The 18,253-nt window shown below is 42.5% G+C and overlaps 2 protein-coding genes across 12 annotated transcripts in view; one reads left to right on the forward strand and one right to left on the reverse strand.

Moving 5' to 3' along the window:
• The window catches only part of BBS4 (Bardet-Biedl syndrome 4), a 48,328-nt gene extending 45,244 nt beyond the window's left edge, over positions 1-3,084 (forward strand). For all 4 annotated transcript variants that reach the window (XM_020893831.2, XM_070468795.1, XM_020893829.2 and 1 more), the window contains 4 exons: positions 256-325; positions 652-793; positions 1,312-1,513; positions 2,175-3,084. In XM_020893831.2, coding sequence (XP_020749490.1) covers positions 256-325; positions 652-793; positions 1,312-1,513; positions 2,175-2,284 — 524 coding nt within the window. In that variant the 3' untranslated portion in view covers positions 2,285-3,084. The remainder of the gene's footprint in view (positions 1-255; positions 326-651; positions 794-1,311; positions 1,514-2,174) is intronic.
• Positions 3,085-11,645: 8,561 nt separating this feature from the next.
• Positions 11,646-18,253, reverse strand: part of ADPGK (ADP dependent glucokinase) — a 31,164-nt gene continuing 24,556 nt past the window's right edge. For 5 of the 8 annotated variants that reach the window (XM_070468791.1, XM_070468787.1, XM_070468794.1 and 2 more), the window contains 3 exons: positions 17,712-17,810; positions 17,292-17,378; positions 11,646-13,243 (listed from right to left, as the gene is read on the reverse strand). In XM_070468791.1, the coding sequence (XP_070324892.1) occupies positions 12,689-13,243; positions 17,292-17,378; positions 17,712-17,810 (741 nt within the window). In that variant the 3' untranslated portion in view covers positions 11,646-12,688. The remainder of the gene's footprint in view (positions 13,244-17,291; positions 17,379-17,711; positions 17,811-18,253) is intronic. The other 3 variants (XM_070468788.1, XM_070468790.1, XM_070468789.1) reach the window with 3 other exon arrangements.

Here is an 18,253-nt window from a genome sequence, read left to right on the forward strand (position 1 = left end):
GAACAGAATGGAAAACCTGACACGACTAAAGCCAGGGCAGTGTCACTAAAGAAACTAAAAAAAGGAATTCATGGAACCTGACTATGGATTAACTGGAGAGGGGACTGTTGAAGATGACACTAGGAATCCAAGCTGAGTGACTAAGTAGATGGTGGCGCTAGGAGCTGAGAGGGTGCAGTAAGAGTTACATGTGTAGCATTTCCTGTGTTTTCATGCTGGCCTCTTCAGCCATAGCATTCACTCTCTCTGTTGCAGTGGCTCTGACCAATCTGGAGGATACGGAGAATGCCAAGAGAGCCTATGAAGAAGCAGTCCGCCTCGATAAGTATGCTGCCCTGCTGAGGATGGTGTCGGGGGGCTAGATTCTGCAAAGCCGTGAGGTGGCGCCAGGGCCCTGGTGTTGCCTGAGTCAGCCCAGGTGCTTGCTCTCCACATGCCTCTGTGCACAGCAGGTCTGTGTGTGGAAGGACGTGGCTCCTGAGCACAAGCACTCCGTGCTTCAGTAGGACCTGGCACTGGCCCTGAGAGACCCTGCTGTGGAATGGAGATCTATTAAGCTGGTTTTGTTTCTGAATAATGATAAGGATCTATCTCTGAATGACCATTGGTTGCAAAGCCCCAGCTTCATAGAGTCCCTGTCTGTCTGTGCAGGTGTAACCCTTTAGTGAACCTGAACTATGCTGTGCTGCTGTATAACCAGGGCGAGAAGAGGGATGCCCTGGCCCAGTATCAGGAGATGGAGAAGAAAGTCAACCTACTCAAGTATAGTAGCTCTCTGGAATTTGATCCGGAGGTAAGTCTTAAATCCAGGAGTCACTAAGCAAGCTGTCAGGAGACTTTTAAATCAAGCCCAAATAATCTAGATACAATGTATGTTTATGCCTGTTTTGGCTTTGATGTTCCAAGCAGCATGAATTCTTCAATTAAGGCCAGCTTGAGAAAAAACTTTCCTGAAAGAAAATAGTAAGAGGAAATTTAAGCTTACTGTGTTGTATCTATTATTGGTAATACAACTCATTTGAGTTGAGATCTGTGTCTCTTTGTAGCTTCCTCCCACTTCTCCTCACATAGAAAAGGCAGGAATTTAGTCCATTAATGCAGCAAACTTAAAGAATTTCCATGCCATCCACTTAAGGCAGTGTGTTCTCTGCTGTTTAAGAATCATTTCTTTGCAATCAGTACTTCCTCCCTCAAATGGTAGCAGAGACTATGTCATCTAACCTTGTCTGCCTGCTAAAGACCTAGGATGAGGCCTGTCTCTGCTTGTCATACCTGTGACTTTTTTTTTCTTCCTCCCCACATGGACACAAGATGATGGAGGTCGCCCAGAAGCTGGGAGCTGCTCTGCAGGTCGGGGAGGCACTGGTCTGGACTAAACCAGTTAAAGATCCCAAATCAAAGCACCAGACTGCTTCAACCAGTAAAGCCACCTGTTTCCAGCAGCCTCTGGGCTCTAATCAAGCTCTGGGACAGGCAATGTCTTCAGCAGCCACATATGGGAAGCTCCCCTCAGGTAGGAAGCTACACACAGCTGTGGAGACCTATAGGAACAGCCACGTGTGCCTGCAAAGAGAGTACAGCTCTGAGTGAGGCTTGTGCTTTTCAGACTCATAACAAGTCCAGTGTAATGCTGCCTAGAAGGGGGAAAAAAGCCCAAGGGTGTCCAAACCGTCACTTGTTTTCTTTTTAAAATTTTTTTTCTTTTTTTCCCCAATTAATTTTATTAGTTGGAGGCTAATTACTTTACAATATTGTAGTGGTTTTTGCCATACATTGACATGAATCAGCCATGGATTTGCCTGTTTTCTTAAGGCCATTTGTGTAAAACTTTCCAGCTATTGGCAGGCTTAGTTGGATGGTCAAGACACTGGGTGTTCGCGATCTGCAGGTTTAGAGATCCATTATGGTACCCTTTGTTATGGAGTCTCAGTTTAATTTTCACTGCCTTATCACAAGTCAGCATGGCACAGGTAATGAATGATTTCTTTTAGTAAGGTCACTGAAGGCCCACCTGACTGACTTTATCCAGTTATGGTCTTCCTTCACAGCTGCACAGATATGCCACAGTCCTACTAATCCCAGAAAATAAACTTCGAGAAGAAAAATCGTAACTGCATTTTGATTTCTTCTGGAACCAGGGCACTGAGAATTCAAGCTGTTTGTTTTGTTACTAGGTGCTGGAGGAACATCCCAGCTCACAAAGCCACCATCCCTTCCTCTGGAGCCAGAGCCCACTATGGAAGCACAACCCGCGGAAGCATCAGCACAAACCAGAGAAAAGTAGGTGTAGGATGACCCCGGAGCTGGGCTTTCTTTGGTGAGGACCTACCAGATTAGGAAAGGTCCCATGACACAGGCAGCACATACAAGAACGTGTGATGATGATCACCAGGATGCTGAAGCCTTCACAGCCCCTGGCTGCCCCATGAGCTAGGAAAGAGGAGATGGCCCAGATGAGTTCTCTTAGAACTGAGAGCAAGGCTTTGGCTCTGTATGTGGTGCCAAGAGCCAGCAGGGCACGTGACACTGTTTGCTGTGGAAAGGATTTACCTCCCGTTGACTGAGCCCTTTGTGGAAGAAAAGTCTGAGATAGATCTCTGCTGGCATGACAGAGCCTTGGCTTAGCTGAGGTGATCCTTGGGCTGTGTGGTAGGTATATTGGCCACCAAGGGAAACACAAATCTTGAATTAATAATCCAGTTCTAATAGTAGAAATTAGAAGATGAAGAAAAAAAAAAAGCTCTTTAAATTGTGGCCCAGTCTATTGAGTATCTCAGCTGCACTTGCCCAGAAGAATCCAGAAAAAGCCCCTATAGCTTGTTCTTGAGCGAGGTCAGAGTGCAGAGCCAGATCATGTCAGTATGAAAAGAGATAAAGGGCTGGTCTGGTATCAGCACCAAGGACTGGGGAAAAAAAAAAGGAGGAGCTTCTTAAAACCTCCTCAGTTAAGACATTCAGTGATACCCCTGACCAGATGCTAGCAATACATTATATATCCTTTTCAGAATAAAGATTATGTATCATCCCTTTGGGAAAAGTTGCTATTAATGTATAAGGGATCACAATAAAATGTTTCTGGAAGAACCTTGTATCTGCCCAGTCTTGGGACTTCTGGATTTCTAGTTTCTCTGTTAAGAAAGGAGCTATTCTGATTTCTAGTATGGTTGTTACTCATGTCATCACAATTAGAAAAATGAGGCTACATACACAATCACAGATACAGACATGGTTTTAGATGGCTCAGATTAGAGGCAAGAAAGAACTAGCAATGGGAAAAGTGCCCTTCTTACTGAATAATGTTAATACAAAACAAAGTAGAATTCTGGAGTGTGTGATTATAATGATTGACTGATAGTAGAGTGGCTCACAATGGACCAGTCCTCCCACAGACAACAAATAGTAACCAGTAGGTAAATATAAAATACTTCCTTGATTTAATTTTTAAAAAATACATAACTGTTCCAAGTACAAATTATGACATTATATATGAGGCTTAATATATATAACTATAAAGATTTTCATATTTTACTAATTTTAAATAGTTTGTAAAAAGTTAACACTGTATATATTACAATCTTTAGAGCAGCCATTTGACAGAAGCATAGCTCAAAAGACAGTAGAGAAGGGGGAAAAAATGGAACAAAGAGAAAACAAATGGTAAACTATAAATCCAGTCATATCAATAAAATGTAACTAGACTTAAAAATGTAACTGGGCTAAACAGTTAAAAAGCAGAGAATGATAAAAAAACCTCTTACTATATTAATGTTAGACAAAGTAGAGCTCAAAATCAGGGGTGTTACCAGAAATAGGGGCATTTCATAATGATATCAGTAGAAAAACAATCATAAACATGTATGTACCTAACGTTACTTCACAATACATTAAGTAAAAGTTGACAGAATTAAATCCATATACTTGCCTATGTTAGCAATTTTTCTTTTAGCATTTGATAAGACAAAAAGTGTAAAAGAATATATTGGCCAGCTTGACCTAAATAACACTACAAGTAGTAACTACAGAAAATACATTCTTTGCAAGTAGACACAGTACATTTAGCAAGACAGACCAAATGCTGGGCCATAAGTCTCAAAAGTCAATAGACTGAAATTTACAGAATATGTTCTTAATACCTAGTGTAATTATATTAGAAATTAAAAGGAAGATATCTATTACAGAAAAACAACATATTTGGAAATTAAACATATGCTTGGAATAACTCATAAGGAAGAAATCAAAGAGAAACTAGAAAATAGTTTGAATAATGAAAACAAAATTTGCAGGGTTCAGCTAGGAACTATACTTATAAGGAAACTTACAGCTGTAAATGTTTCTATTGTAGCAAATGAAATTGTTGATAAAGGTTTCTACCTTAAGCTAAAAACACAGCAAAATAAATCCCACATTTCAGGAATTATTAAAGAAAAATCTAAAAAGGCAAAAGTTTTACAAAAAAATGCATATGGCAGAAAGTTGACAAATCCCTAGCTAAACTGATAAAAAAGAGACAAATTACCAATATCAAGAATGGAAGAAGGGATAGCATTATAAAGAGACTACAAGACATAAAAAAGAGAAAGGAATGTTAGAAGGAATTTTATGACAATAAAACTGGCAACTTGGATGGAACAGACCAAAACTGAAACAAGATGAAATGTAAAGCCTTGAGGCCTATCAAAGAAATTGAATCTATAAATCAAAAGCTACCCTTTAAAGCAAACTCCTGGCTCAGATGATTTCACCAGTGGATTCTATTAAATCCAATCTTAAAAAATTTTTAGAAGACAGGGAGAACTTTCCATTATGCCATGAAGAAAACAAAAATCTACAGCTTGAGAATATATTCTAGAAGAATAGATTCACAAAATACATCTGACAAAGGACTTGTATCCAGAAAATATTTTTAAAAAACTCAGTGATGAAAACTATTGGGTTGGTGTAAAAGTTCGAGTTTTCCTGTAGGATGTGGCCAACCCAAGAATAACCCAAACAACAATATACACAACTCAAATGAAAAAAAAAAAGTAGGTAAAAAACTTGGATACCTCACAAAGGTATATGGCCATATTATACCGGCCACATATGAATGGCCAGTAAGCACGTGAAAACGTGCCCACTGTTTATCATCAGGGAAATGCAAAGTAAAACCACAATGAAGTACCACTAGGGACACGTCAGGTACACATCAAAATGGCTAAAATTAAACACAACTCCAAATGTTGGCAAGAACAAGAAGCAAACAGAACTGTCAATCATTGGTGGGAGTGTAAAATGGTCCATCCACTTTGGAGAAAGGTCTGTACCCATCCCATGATATTATATCCATCTCGGCAATTCTACTCCAATGGAGGAGAATTTTTACTCAAAAGTAAAAATGATTTTTACCCAAGAGAAAGAAAAATGTCCACACAGACTTGATAACACTCATAAAAGCTCCAAATGGAAACACTGTATTCACAATACTATTTAGTCATAAAAAGCAACAAACTACATACAACATAATCTCAAAAACATGCTGCATGAGAAGAGCTTTATACAGCTATGGTAATTAAAATTGTATGGTACTGGCACAAAAATAGAAATCTAGGTCAATGGAATAGGATAGAAAGCAAAGAAATAAAAACCCAATTAATCAACAGAGGAGGCAAGAATATACAATGGAGACAGAAGTCTCTTCAAATGGTGCAGAGAAAACTGGACAGCTACATGTGAAAGGGTAAAAACTTTCTCTAACATGGTTATACAAAAATAAAACTCAAAATGGACTAAAGACCTATATATAAGACTGAATAAAATTTCTAGAGGAAAACATAAGCAGAACACTCTTTGACATAAATTGCAGCAAGACCTTTTTGGATCTATCTCTAAAGTAATGGAAATAAAAATAAATGAGCCCTAATTAAACTTCATGGCTTTTGCACAGCAAAGGAAACCATAAAAAGACAAATAATGAGAGAAGTATTTGCAGACAATGTGACCAACAGGGATTAATTTCCGGAATATACCAACAGCTCGATATTAAAAAAAAAAAAAATAGGCAGAAGACCTAAATGGACATTTCTCCAAAGAAGATGAACAGATGGCCAAAAGGCACATGAAAAGATTCTCAACATTAAGAGAAATGCAAATCAAAACTAAAATGAGGTATCAACTCACACCAGTCAGAATGGTATAATGTCAAAAAGTCTACAAATAACAAATGCTGGTAAGGATGTGGAGAAAAAGGAACCCTTCTACACTGTTGGTGGGAATGCAAATTGATGGAGCCACTATGGAGACCTGTATGGAGGTTCCTTTTCATACTGTTCACGGGGATCTCAAGGCAAGAATACTGCAGTGGTTTGCCATTCCCCTCCTCCAGGGGACCACATTTTGTCAGAACTCTCCACCATGACCTGTCCATCTTGGGTGGCCCCACATGGCATGGCTTATAGTTTCATTGAGTTAGACAAGGCTGTGGTCCATGTGATCAGATTGGTTAGTTTTCTATGATTGTGGTTTTCAGTCTGTCTGCCCTCTGATGGAGAAGGATAAGAGGCTTATGGACGCTTCCTGATGGGAGAGACTAAGGGGAAAGTGGGTGTTGTTCTGATGGGCGGGGCCATGCTCAGTAAATCTTTAATCCAATTTTCTGTTGATGGGTGAGGCTATGTTCCCTCCCTGTTATTTACCTGGGGCCAAACTATGGTGGAGGTAATGAAGATAATGGCAACCTCCTTCAAAAGGTCCCATGCACAGACTGCTTCACTCACTGCCCCCAATCTTGCAGTAGGCCACCGCTGACCCATGCCTCCACCAGAGACTCCTGGACACTCATGGGCAAGTCTGGGTCAGTCTCTTGTGAGGTCACTGCTCCTTTCTCCTGGATCCTGGTGCACACAAGGTTCTGTTTGTGCCCTCCAAGAGTCTGTTTCCCCAGTCCTGTCTAAGTTCTGGTGGCTTTGTGGTGGAGTTAATGTCATATTAACCCCACCTTATGCCATACCCAGGTCTGCTGCACCCACAGCCCCTGCAGCAGTCCACTACTGACTTGTACCTCTGCAGGAGACACTCAAAACACAGTTCTGTCTCAGTCTCTGTGGGGTCTCTGGGTCCTGGTGTGCACAAGGTTTGTTTGAACTCCCTGAGTCTCTGGCAGGTATGGGGTTTGATTCTAAACACGATTTCACCCCTCTTACCATCTTGCTGTGAAAAGAAGAGAAGCAAAAGCTTAAAGAGAAAAGGAAAGATATACCTATTTGAATGCAGGTTCCAGAGAACAGCAAGGAGAGATAAGAAAGCCTTCCTCAGTGATCAGTGCAAAGAAATAAGAGGAAAACAACAGAATGGGAAAGACTAGAGATCGCTTCAAGAAAATTAGAAATACCAAGGGAACATTTCATTCAAAGATGGGCACAATAAAAGACAGAAACAGTATGGACCTAACAGAAGCATAAGATATTAAGAAGCGGTGGCAAGAATACATAGAAGAACTGTACGAAAAAGATCTTCAAGACCCAGAAAATCACGATGGTATGATCACTTACCTAGAGCCAGACATCCTGGAATGTGAAGTCAAGTGGGCCTTAGGAAGCATCACTACGTACAAAGCTAGTGGAGGTGATGGAGTTCCAGTTGAGCTATTTCAAATCTTAAGATGATGCTGTGAAAGTGCTGCACTCAGTATACCAGCAAACTTGGAAAACTCAGTAGTGGCCACAGGACTGGAAAAGTTGTTTTCATTCCAATCCCAAAGAAAGGCAATGCCAAAGAATGCTCAAACTGCCGCACGATTGCACTCATCTCACACGCTAGCAAAGTAATGCTCAAAATTCTCCAAGCCAGGCTTCAACAGTAGGTGAACCATGAACTTCCAGATGTTCAAGCTAGATTTAGAAAAGGCAGAGGAATCAGAGATCAAATTGCCAACATCCACTGGATCATTGAAAAAGCAAGAGAGTTCCAGGAAAACATCTACTTCTGCTTTATTGACTCTGCCAAAGCCTTTGACTGTATGGATCACAACAAACAAAAATTCTTGAAGAGATGGGAATACCAGACCACCCGACCTGCCTCCTAAGGAATCTGTATGCAGGTCAGGAAGCAACAGTTGGAACTGGACATGGAACAACAGACTGGTTCCATATCTGGAAAGGAGTATGTCAAGGCTGTATATTGTTGCCCTAATTATTTAACGTATATGCAGAGTACATCATGAGAAATGCCAGGATGGATGAAGCACAAGCTGGAATCAAGACTGACAGGAGAATTATCAGTAACCTCATATATGCAGATGACACCACCCTTATGGCAGAAAGCGAAGAAGAACGAAAGAGCCTCTTGATGGAAGTGAAAGAGGAGAATGAAAAAGTTGGCTTACAGCTCAACATTCAGAAAACTAAGATCATGGCATCCGGTCCCATCACTTTATGGCAAATAGATGGGGCAACAGTGGAAACAGTGACAGACTTTAATTTTTTGGGCTCCAAAATCACTGCAGATGGTGACTGCAGCCATGAAATTAAGATGCTTGCTTCTTAGAAGGAAAGCTATGACCAACTTAGACAGTATATTAAAAAACAGAGACATTACTTTGCCAACAAAGGTCTGTGTAATCAAGGCTATGGTTTTTCCTGTAGTCATGTATGGATGTGACAGTCGGACTGCAAAGAAAGCTGAGCACTGAAGAATTAATGCTTTTGAACTGTGGTGTTGGGGGAGAGTCTTGAGAGTCTGTTGGACTGCAAGGAGATCCAATCAGTCCATCCTAAAGGAGATTAGTCCTGAATATTCATTGGAAGGACTGATGCTGAAGCTGAAACTCCAATACTTTGGTCACCTGATGTGAAGAACGGACTCATCTGAAAAGACCCTGATGCTGGGAAAGATTGAAGGCGAGAGGAGAAGGGGACAAGAGAGGATGAGGTGGTTGGATGGCACCACCGACTCAATGGACTAAGTCTGAGTCAACTCCGGGAGTTGGTGATGGACAGGGAGGCCTGGTATGCTGCAGTCCATGGGGTTGCAAAGAGTTGGACACAACTGAGTGACTGAACTTAACTGATGGATGTTCCTTACCGTACGATCCTGCAGTGCCACTCCTGAACATGTATTGGGAGAAAAATATAATTTGAAAAGATACATGCACCCCAGTGTTCACTGCAGTGCTATTTAAAATAGCCAGGACATGGAAGCAACCTAAATGTTCATCCACAGATGAATGGATAAAGAAGATGTACACACACACACATATACACACAGAGGAATATTACTCAGCCATAAAAGGAATGAAATAATGCCATTGGAAGCAACATGAATGGACCTAGAGTAATATACTGAGTGAAGTAATAAGCCAGGTGGAGGAAGACAAATAGGTTGCTTATTGTGCAATCTAAAAAATGATGCAAATGAACTTACATAACAGAGACTCACAGACATAGAAAACAAAATTATGGTTACCAAAGGGAAAGGGGGGAAGATAAAATAGGGAGTTTGGGATTAAAATATATATACTACTATATATAAAATAAATCACCAACAAGGACCTATTATACGGCCCAGGTTACTATACTCAGTCTCTTGTAATAACCTATAATGGAAGAGAATGTTAAAAAAAACCCAAAAACTACATATTTATACACACGTGTAACAATCAGTTTGCTATACACCTGGAACTAACACAACATTGTAAATCAACTCTTCTTCAATAAAAGTTAAAAAATCAAAGTCAGAAAACATTAAAAAAAAAGAGAGAGAGCCTTATACAAAAGGACTAAATATTGTGTTTCCATTTCTAAGAAGTTCCAGAACAGACAAAACAGTTTATGGTAAGATTATGATGTGTGCTTCGGGGGTCAGGGCTGAGGCTAACCTGGAAGTGGCCTGAGGGAACTATGTGGGTGATGGAAACGTTGTGTATCTGGACAGGCACTCAGGTTAGATACGTATATAGCTTCCCCAGAACTTACCAAGTGGATTTGAAATTTCTGGTTTCATTGTTTGAATGAAAATCTTTACCTAAAAAAAGATCAAAAAATGTTAAATGATCACTGTGGTAGTGTTTCAGTGATTTTCAATTATTTCTAAGGAGACCCAGCAAATGGCCTGTTCTGTTGTAACTGACAGCTACCCAACTTTTAAATACGTGCCACATACTGTGCTAATATTTTGCTTGGCATTCCTTTTTAATTAAAAACACTATGAGGTAAGGACCATTATAAGTCTTTACAGATGAGGAAAGATGAGGCTTAGGAAAGGTACCAACATCATATGACACTTGCCATCTCAAGCCCTGCGGAGAATTTCAGATTTCTGCTGATGAATAATTACCCCACTCAAACTTGACAGAGTAAGAGCATAGAAACTGAATGTGCACAGTAAATATTACTGATTTTGGTTGAATTTTTATGTCTCCTAACAGTGTTCTGTGCTGCAGCTTTTCCCTGAACACTAAATCAGTTTTAAGGGAATGCAAGAGTGAGTGTTAGAAGTTATTTAGGAAGGATCTTTTTTCACCAGGCATCCTTTCTAGTCCAGGGGATTTTCAAACAATTCTTCATATAAAATCATACATGGAAACCTTTGTAAAATACAGATCAAAGCCACGGGGCTAGCAGCTCCATCTCTTCAGTTTCTCCAGTCCTTCCAACTCACTTCTGTATCATCTGTCCATCCTCGGTGACAGAGCCCAGTTAATCTTCCCCCCAAAGCTTAATGTGCTTGTAGAAAGGTGGGATGTTCACAGAGGGATGCATGTACATTCATACCTACATACACACACTCAAGGATATAGTTTTATAAACAATACTAAAATAATTTTCCTATAATGTATGATGCATTTTGATATTTTATAACCAAGTTGATTTAGTGATGATTAATAGTTCAAAACCCACCTTTTGAAAAACACCGCTGTCCACACCTCCTGATCATCTTCCTTGACATCACCAGTGAGAACTGGAGAACTTGTTGAGAATGTACTTAAGGACAAGGGCTGCCTGTAAGAAAAAGGTCACACGAACATTGCCACTTAGGGTTAGAACATAGATGAGTTATTCTGACTTTTCTTGGGAAAACAGAAATTTTTTCTCACTGAAGCTTTTCTAATAAAAACAGAAGATTGTTGAATTATTTTTAATTGAGCTTTGAGGCAGACTGATGAGGTAGCAGCCAGAGATTTCCTTAATAAACTAGCTTGGCTTTGAATTTCAGCCTGCATAGTTCTCTAGCCTTAAGTTGTCTTCAAAGGAGTAATCAAGCTGTTCCTTCTCAGCCAAACCAGGCAGGAAGGTCAAAAATTGAGAACGTGAGGTGGCTTTGAGATTCCAGAAGCTGCTGCTGTGAGCCCAGTGTGAATGATTACCCCTGACCCAAGAAGGCCTGCCACCAGTTGACCCGTGTCCCCACTGCCCCCTGAACAAATCGAGGAGGCTCTTCACACACATTTTCAAATTACTGAGTCATATTGGCTTGACTGCTTGAGACTAGTATCATGTCACTTTAAACCAAAGGATAGACCTATAGCTCAGACTTAATGTGATGGGGAAGACAAGATAATCAAACACCTCAACAGCAGAGGAACCTGTAAGTCACAAGTCAAGATCAAAATGATTTACATTTTATCTGGCTCCAGAATCATGGCAGAAATGAAATCAATCACAGACTTAGGATTCCTGAAATGTAAGTTGTTTTTAATATATTTAAAAGCACGCTGAAGTCTCCTTGATTTATAAAAATAAATACATAATATGACAAATTTATTTATGATCCTGGGGCTCTTAGGAGGTTGAACTCTTTAACAGATGTGATGTATCAATGTAAAACATACATGATCTGTTATACACCCAGAAGCAGATTCCAGTTGTAAAATTCCTTCAAGGATCAGAATGAACACAGATCAGTCTTCCGCTATAGAAAGCATGTCCAGAGCTGGGCAGTGAGGGTGGGCCCAGGCACAGCAGCCTCTGACCAGCCAGCCTACAGTTAAGGAGCCAAGGCAGGAAGGTGCAGCCCTTCAGCTCACAGCGCCACCCTGTAGGACAGCCAGGCCCCTAACTGCAGTGACTGGCTCCCTCAAGGGCTCCATGAGGCACCCAGCCTCTGCTGTGTCTCTGAAGCACAGGAGGGCTATTTTGTCCTTACCTGTGGCTCTGTCTTAATTTGGGAGGAGAAAACTGAGAAGGCGTACTCACTGAATATTGTCATTATAACACTGAATGGAAATTATGATCCTGTCATGGGCGCTGAGCTGAGCTGAGAGGATGCAAGAACTCAGTACACTGGGCTTTCAGAGACAGGGAGGACGGGTGAGGGAGCATGCGCATCTGAGGTGGGCAAGAAGGGAGTGCTTTCTCCAACCGACCTGCTCTTATGGGCAAAGGAGTCTGGCCTAAAATACCTGAAAAGCGGGTTGGAGAATCAAGTTTTTACCCCTGTAACACACAACATAAAAATAAACAACGAGAACAAAAATCCAGTCTTGTTAGTAGATAGCTGAATTGCGATTAAAACCTGAAATGTTTCTGTGTAATTGTCAAAATGCTGGAATGTATCTGGTACAGTTTAATCTGCTGTTGTTTCTTTGGCTGTCTTTCAGTTCGATCAACAGAAATGGTTTTTGACACTCTCAATCCTATTTCCCAGACCACTGAATTCCTGTCATTTTTAGGTTGGCTAGTTTTCCTTCATCAGAAAAATGACCCCAACAACCTTCCTATGAGTGAGGGTGTACTTCTGAATAGAAGAGTCCTTCGGCGGAGATGGCATCTCCGAGGCCCACAGTTCGAACAGGATCTTTACACACCAACACGGGTGTGAAGTGGAAGGACACGCCCTCCCTGTGCCATTCGACCACTGGCTCACTTGGGTTTAACACAACCCTGGAGCCAGCCTCCAAACGGGAGGTCATGAACTCGTGGGGTGCCTTCAGAGACACTCGGCGCATGTCTATGGTTTCCGTTGCGCAGGCCTGTGTCCCGGCCACGCGGGCTCCTGCAGCCACGGCTGCCAGCTGGTTGGCCCAGTGTCCATCCACAGTCGCCAAGATGTGGTAGGCCAGCGTGTGGAAATGGATCCTGCTGAGGTCTGAGGCTCTGCTTTCACTTTTCCCGTGTTCCTTCAAGATCCAAAAGAGGATGTCGCTGACCACGCCCACGTCAGGAACACCATTCCAGGAAGAAAGAGAAGAGTGAGGTCCAGATGCCGACTGGCTGAGAAATAACAGCTCCTGTTCATTCAGCCCCAGGGAAGTCACGGCAGGAAAGACCTGCTAACAGAAACAAAATGGGGGTCTCTTTCTGATGGACACCTAGCTCCTAACTCTCCTAGGACGTGGCCAGTGACAGAAGGCAGGGTCATCTTTCTTCCTTCCGAGAGGACTCCCTGCCCCTGAGGTCACCAAGTGACGGACCAAGGTCACTGTCCTGGCTCTCACAACTCTATCCCCACTCGCAGTATCAAGCACAGTCACGGGGAAGGCGCAGTGATGCTGTATTAGAGCCAGCCTCCGGGTACACGCTGAGGACAAAGCAGTGTGCCCAGCCTCTGCTCTGGCATGGGCAGCAGAGCCTCTCACCACACGGGGCCCGACCCAGCTCCCGAACACCAGCAGCTGTTACACCCGCACAGTGGAGAAGAGCCCACCCCCCGGCCAGGGTTGCAAGGAGAGTGCCCCGTGTCAGATCTAAGTTTTTTGAGCAGGTGTGGGTTAGGAAAACCGTTACGTGATAATAACACTGTGGAAAATGGCACCAAACAGGAGCCAGCTCTTCTACCTTGAGGGGAAGCATGATGTCCACCTCACTGTCTGTCTTACTTAGCACTTCCTTCCTCAGAGCAGGGACCTGCAGAAAGTGAACGTCTGTGCAGAGAGAGGAGCCCTGTGTGTGTTTATATAAAACCAGGGGCGCTAATGTAATAGCACTTCCATTTGCCGCATGGTCTATGTCAGATGCCAAGCTAACGGCTCTATTTCACTCACTTCTTGCTGTAACACTCTGAAAGAAGGAGGGGTTGCCTCCACCTTACAGATAAGGGGACAGAGGCTTAGAAAGATTAGGTAGATAGCAATGCAGAAAATGAAACAAACATGGCTTTTTAAAGAAGTGAAAAAATAACCTCGAGAAGAGAAATACATGAATAAAAATCATATTGAAAAGCACCAGGCGTGAACCCTAATATAAACGATGGACTCTGCATGACGACGACTTAGTGTTGGTTCACTGACTGTGACAAATGTCTCATCTGTGGACGGGGGAGGCTGTGGCTGGGGGTGGGAGATGCAAGAGCTATGTGGGAACCTACATCCTGCTCACTTCTGCTGTGAGCCTAAAACTGCCCTAAGCACCTTTCACATGTCAGACTGGTAAGAAAGCACATTTAAAAATCACGTTTCAGCGGCAAAGATGAGGAAAAAAACATTGTAAAGAATTCTAGTAGAAGTAAACCTGTGCTGTGCTCATGAATGCCAACTTTGCAGGATCAAACTGACAAATGCTTTTTATGCCCCAATCCAGTAGTTCAACTTCTGAGAATGTATCATCCACATGTACCTGGTCATGGGTCAAATTAAACTCATGTAAAAGGTTATTCAGTGCAGCACTGTAGGAGCAGAAAAGGGCAGTGAGCCCAACACTCGGCTCTGGCTGGCATTAAAGACCCTGTGTGCACCACCGCTGCTTCTACCCACGTGGCAGTAGGGAGACTGATGACCCTTCACGTAATGACAGAGAAAACATCTCCAAAATGCATCCAGTGGAAAAAAGCAACGTGTACAACAGTCTATGCAGTGTGCTATGCTATCTTTTGGGATAAAGAAGGATGAAATAATAAGGCTGTATTCCCTATTTGCTTATATATGCACACAATGAATCTGGAGGGATGAGACAAAACTCTTAAGGAGGTTACCAACAGTGGGTACAAGGGCAGGAGGAAGGGAGATTTCATTGTGCATCTTGTAATACTTTGTGAATTTTGAACCATATGTTACCCATGAAAGATGTTAAAAAACAAGAGGTTAACTAACCTGCCTAAGTTCACAGAGCTAGAGAGTGGCAGGCAAAGCTGGCATTCCAATCCTGGTTTTCAAAATCTGTCCTCTCAAACATCCCACTCTTGGACTTATCTGATCATTGTTACTGTCCAAAGGCTGAACACCTAGGGGCCTGATGGGGAGGGAGTGTAGCGTCCCCCAAATTTCCCTTCTCTGAGCTTCCTGAAGTTCAGCTGAAAGCACTGGGGTTGGGTTTTTGGTTTTCTCCTTTGGGTTCCACTGCAAAAGACATTCACTTCCAACCTCCACATGCTGGAAGGAAAAGGACACACTATGAACCCACTGGTAACACGCCCGTGAAACACATCAGTAACTCCGCCAAAATCAGACTGATTATATTTTTTGCAGTCAAAGGTGGAGAAGCTCTAAACAGTCGGCAAAAACAAGACCGGGAGCTGACTATGGCTTAGATCATCAACTAATTGCAAAATTCAGACTTAAAATGAAGAAAGTAGGCAAAACCACCAGACCATTCAGGTATGACCTAAATCAAATTCCTTATGATTATACAGTGGAAGTGACAAATAGATTGAAAGGATTAGATCTGATAGAGTGCCTGAAGAACTATGGACAGAGAGGTTCATGACATTGTACAGGAGGCTGTGATCAAAACCACTCCCAAGAAAAAGAAATGCAGAAAGGCAAAATGGTTGTCTGAGGAGGCCTTACAAATAGCTGTGAAAAGAAGAGAAGCAAAAGGCAAAGAAAAGGAAAGGTATATCCATCTGAAGACAGAGTTCCAAAGAATAGCAAGGAGAGATAAGAAAACCTTCTTAAGTAATCAATGCAAAGAAATAGAGGAAAACAATAGAACGGGAAAGACTAGAGATCTCTTCAAGAAAATTCGAAATACCAAAGGAACATTTCATGCAAAGGTGGGCACAATAAAGGACAGAAACAGTATGGACCTAACAGAAGCAGAAGATATTAAGAAGAGGTGGCAAGAATATACAGAAGAACTGTACAAAAAAGATGTTAAGGACCCAGATAAACATAATGGTGTGATCACTCACCTAGAGCCAGACATCCTGGAATGTGAAGTCAAGTGGGCCTTAGGGAGCATCACTATGCACAAAGCTAGTGGAGGTGATGGAATTCCAGTTGAGCTATTTCAAATCCTAAAAGATAATGCTGTGAAAGTGCTGCACTCAATATGCCAGCAGATTTGGAAAACTCAGCAGTGGCTACAGGACTGGAAAAGGTCGGTTTTTATTCTAATTCCAAAGAAAGGCAATGCCAAAGAATGTTCAAACTACTGCACAAATGCACTCATCTCTCACGCTAGCAAAGTAATGCTCAAAATTTTCCAAGCGAGGCTTCAACAGTATGTGAACCGAGAACTTCCAGTTGTTAAAGTTGGATTTAGAAAAGGCAGAGGAACCAGAGATCAAATTGCCAACATCCATTAGATCATAGAAAAAGCAAGAGAGTTCCAGAAAAGCATCTACTTCTGCTTTATTGACCACGCCAAAGCTTTTGAGTGTGTGGATCACAGTAAACTGTGGAAAATTCTTAAAGAGATGGGAATACACGACCACCTTACCTGCCTCCTGAGAAATCTGTATGCAGGTCAAGAAGCAACAGTTAGAACCAGATATGGAACAACAGACTGGTTCCAAATTGGGAAAGAGGCACGTCAAGGCTGTATACTGTCACCCTGCTTATTAACTTCTGTGTAGAGTACATCGTGAGAAATGCTGGGCTGGATGAAGCACAAGCTGGGATAAAGATTGCCGGGAGAAATATCAATAACCTCAGATATGCAGATGACACCACCTTTATGCCAGAAAACAAAGAGGAACTTTAGAGCTTCTTGATGAAGGTGAAAGAGGAGAGTGAAAAAGCTGGCTTAAAACTCAACATTCAAAAAACTAAGATCATGGCATCTGGTCCCATCACTTTATGGCAAATAGATGGGGAAACAATGAAAACAGTGACAGACTTTGTTTTCTTGGGCTCCAAAATCACTGCAGATGGTGATTGCAGCCTGAAATTAAAAGATGCTTGCTCCTTGGAAGAAAAGCTATGACCTACCTGGACAGCACATTAAAAAGGAGAGACATTACTTTGCCAACAAAGGTCTGTCTAGTCAAAGCTATGGTTTTTCCAGTAGTCATGTATGGATGTGGGAGTTAGACCATAAAGAAAGCTGAGCGCTAAAGAATTGATGCTTTTGAGCTGTGGTGTTGGAGAAGACTCTTCAGAGTCCCTTGGACTGCAAGATCAAACCAGTCAATCCTGAAGGAAATCCATCTTGAATACTCACTGTAAGGATTGATGCTGAAGCTCCAATACTTTGGCCACCTGATGTGAAGAAATGACTCCTTGGAAAAGACCCTGATGCTGAGAAAGACTGAAGGCAGGAGGAGAAGGGGACGACATAGGATGAGATGGTTGGATGGCATCACTGACTCAGACATGAGTTTGAGTAAGTTCTGGGAGTTGGTGATGGACAGGGAAGCCTGGTATGCTGCAGTCCATGGGGCAGCAGAGAGTCAGACATGACTTTTTAGTTTAGCTGGCTAAACTGAACTAAATGAACCCATCAGTAACTCTGAGGCCTTCCTAACTCAGCAGGAGATGCTGCTCCAGGGCAGTCCTGGCTCCTGACTTGGAGCTCGTGGACCAGGTCTGGGTGAGATGACACCCACGGCGCCCTGAGCCCTGAGCATGGCCGGTGGGTTACCTGGTGCACGATGCTGCTCATGAGCTCCTTGTTGGTCATGCTGGCCAGCTCCAGGTGAACCGGGACACCCGCAGGGATGTCAGAAATGGAGGTCACGACCTGCAGAGACAAGAGGGGACCACTGCCATCAGAAACAAGGAGTCAGGCAAGAGGGAAGGATGGGTCCAAGAGGCAGTGCATCCTCATGAGAGCTCCTGGCTATGTGGGCGACCACAGTCTCTGTGGACAAGGGAGGCTTTGCCCAACAGGGACAACTAGGTTCTGCTGGGAGGCGCTGGGGTTAAGGACTCGCAACACATCAGGAATCCCCCCTAAACGTTCACACAGCCAGCTTCTTCCTAGTGACCTAAACTGAGCAATCGGCTTCAACTGCTGTGTGACTCTGCAACACAGCTGATGTGAATGAGATGATACGGAAAACGTGAAGGACACAGACCACAAACACTGCAGCCATGTTTGGTTCAGCACAGGAAGCAGAGGCTCAGGCAAGATGATGTTCTGACCTGTCCTACTCAAGCTGCCGCCTGTGCCTGAAAGAACAC

Source organism: Odocoileus virginianus, chromosome 6, assembly GCF_023699985.2.
Source record: "Odocoileus virginianus isolate 20LAN1187 ecotype Illinois chromosome 6, Ovbor_1.2, whole genome shotgun sequence".
NCBI lineage: Eukaryota > Metazoa > Chordata > Mammalia > Artiodactyla > Cervidae > Odocoileus > Odocoileus virginianus.